General features: G+C 37.4%; 1 protein-coding gene across 1 annotated transcript; it reads right to left on the bottom strand.

The window, feature by feature from the left end:
• Positions 1-386: 386 nt before the first annotated feature.
• On the bottom strand, positions 387-1,528 carry LOC138337539 (uncharacterized). Its single transcript, XM_069287455.1, has 2 exons — positions 1,229-1,528; positions 387-464 (listed from the first exon to the last, which is right to left on the bottom strand). Exons 1-2 carry the CDS (start codon positions 1,526-1,528, stop codon positions 387-389), a joined length of 378 nt encoding a protein of 125 aa, XP_069143556.1.
• Positions 1,529-2,128: the final 600 nt, after the last annotated feature.

The following is a 2,128-nucleotide window of genomic DNA, read 5'->3' as shown; positions in this document are numbered from 1 at the left end:
AAAAAGTCTTAACATACCTTAGATGCCGAACTTGTGCCACGAATCTTTTAAGATTTTTCCTTTCCTTTTCGCAAGGTTTCGGAACGTTTCCAATCTACCAATTTTGCAATATTCGTAAGTAAGCAATTTTTGTAGACATTCAAATTATTATATGTCTATCATAGACGCTAAAACCCACTCATATTTTCAACCAAACTCCAAATCTTGATATAATTTATATGCCAATTTGTCAAATTTCAAGCCAAGAATTTAACCTTAATTTCTTAAATACACTAAATTTCAATGTTAGATCATATAATATATATCTAATAATTAATTACCTATCTCAATATATCAAAAACTAGTAAATTAATTTTGTAAATAAATAAAATAAGAATAATTTCACCCTAACGATGCACGACATCAGTCGCAAGCAGCCTGCAATTCTCCTCTAATTTGTCATTCTGTACAGTTGACAATTTGGCCTGTTTGTCACATGCCAATCATTGACAATCATTGCCCAATGATTGGATCAACATTCTTTCCCATCATTCTTATGCAACAATTAATTATACGGGAGGGAAATTTGCAGATCAAATTCCCAGATTTTCACAATACGTCTAGCGATTAGGATTTTATTAGACTATCACCTAATAACCACACTAACGTCCCTAGAAATCCCAATCCGTGATAATAAATAAATTCTCAACTCACTATACACTACATCTTACCCATGAAAAAAAACACCCTTAATAAACAACCTAAGAATATAATAATAACAACAATCTAATGCCCTCTGACAACCTATTTTAATATGTAGAACTGAGAAAGAATGAAAATTTCTTGCATTTACCTAAGCAATTCTTATTGTTTTTCCTCTCGTTCGTCGCTTACAGTAAGTTTCTGCCTCCACCCCTTTTATTTTCTGAACAAGAGTTTGTTAACCGTGAAACCCCACTAATCTATTATCTATATTACTTATTTAATAAAAGTTTCATCAATTGGGTACTCATAGTTATCTGATAGTTTAAAAATAACCCTTTAAATTTTCAAAAGGAGTCAAACTAGTCCTAGTTCTCAAAACGACCTAGCGGGTCGTTACATCACCTACCACTTAAACAAATGTTCGTCCTCGAACGTAAAAAGAAAAGAGCTAACCTGAACGCTCAAAAAGATGAGGATATTTACTCCTCATGTCTGCCTCTGTCTCCCATGTAGCCTCCTCCACTGGACGATGCTTCCACTGAACCTTTACTGAAGCAATCTCTTTGGACCTTAGCTTCCGAATTTGCCTATCCAAAATGGTGATCGGCTCCTCCTCAAAAATCAAATTCTGATCAAGTAACACTGAATCCCATTGAATCACGTGATCACCACCCTGATGATACTTCTTAAGCATTGAAATATGAAATACAGGATGGACACCTGACAACCCAGGTGGCAAAGTCAACTGATAGGCCACCTCACCAATACGCTCCACAACCTCGAAGGGACCAATGTACCTTGGACTCAACTTGCCCTTCTTTCCAAATCTCATCACACCCTTCATGGGTGAAACCTTAAGTAAAACCCTCTCTCCAATCATAAACTCCTAATCACGAACCTTCCTATCTGCGTAACTCTTTTGCCTACTCTGAGCCATGAGAAGTCTATCTTGGATCAACTTGACCTTGTCCAAGGACTCCCTCAACAAATCTGTCGATAATAACCTGCAAGGCCCAAGAAACTCCGAATCTCAGTAACTGAAGCAGGTCTGACCCAATCTCTAACCGCCTCAATCTTCTTAGGATCCACCATGATACCCTCCTTGGACACTACATGTCCCAAGAATGCTACCGAACTAAGCCAAAACTCACACTTTGAAAACTTTGCATAAAGATTCTTCTCCTTTAGAATCCCAAGAACAATCCTCAAATGATGCTCGTGTTCCTCCTTACTGCGTGAGTATATCAATATATCATCTATGAAGACAATAACAAAGGAATCTAAATATGGTCTGAACACTCCATTCATCAAGTCCATAAAAGCTGCTGGGGCATTAGTCAATCCGAAAGACATCACCAAAAACTCGTAATGACCATAACGTGTTCGAAAAGCCGTCTTAGGGATATCCTCCGCCCTAACCTTCAGCTGATGATAGCCAGATCTC

This window comes from Solanum lycopersicum, chromosome 7, assembly GCF_036512215.1.
Source record: "Solanum lycopersicum chromosome 7, SLM_r2.1".
Classification (NCBI taxonomy): domain Eukaryota; kingdom Viridiplantae; phylum Streptophyta; class Magnoliopsida; order Solanales; family Solanaceae; genus Solanum; species Solanum lycopersicum.
The sequence above is the reverse complement of the archived record's forward strand: the minus strand, read 5'-3'. Positions and strand labels throughout refer to the sequence as shown.

Bases quoted from the DNA above. Each gene is read 5' to 3' on its own strand.
- LOC138337539 (XM_069287455.1), bottom strand. From the start codon at position 1,528: ATGAAGGGTGTGATGAGATTTGGAAAGAAGGGCAAGTTGAGTCCAAGG. The intron at 465-1,228 runs GTTCAGTGGAAG...TGTGACAAACAG, and splicing joins AAGAGATTGCTTCAGTAAAG to GCCAAATTGTCAACTGTACA.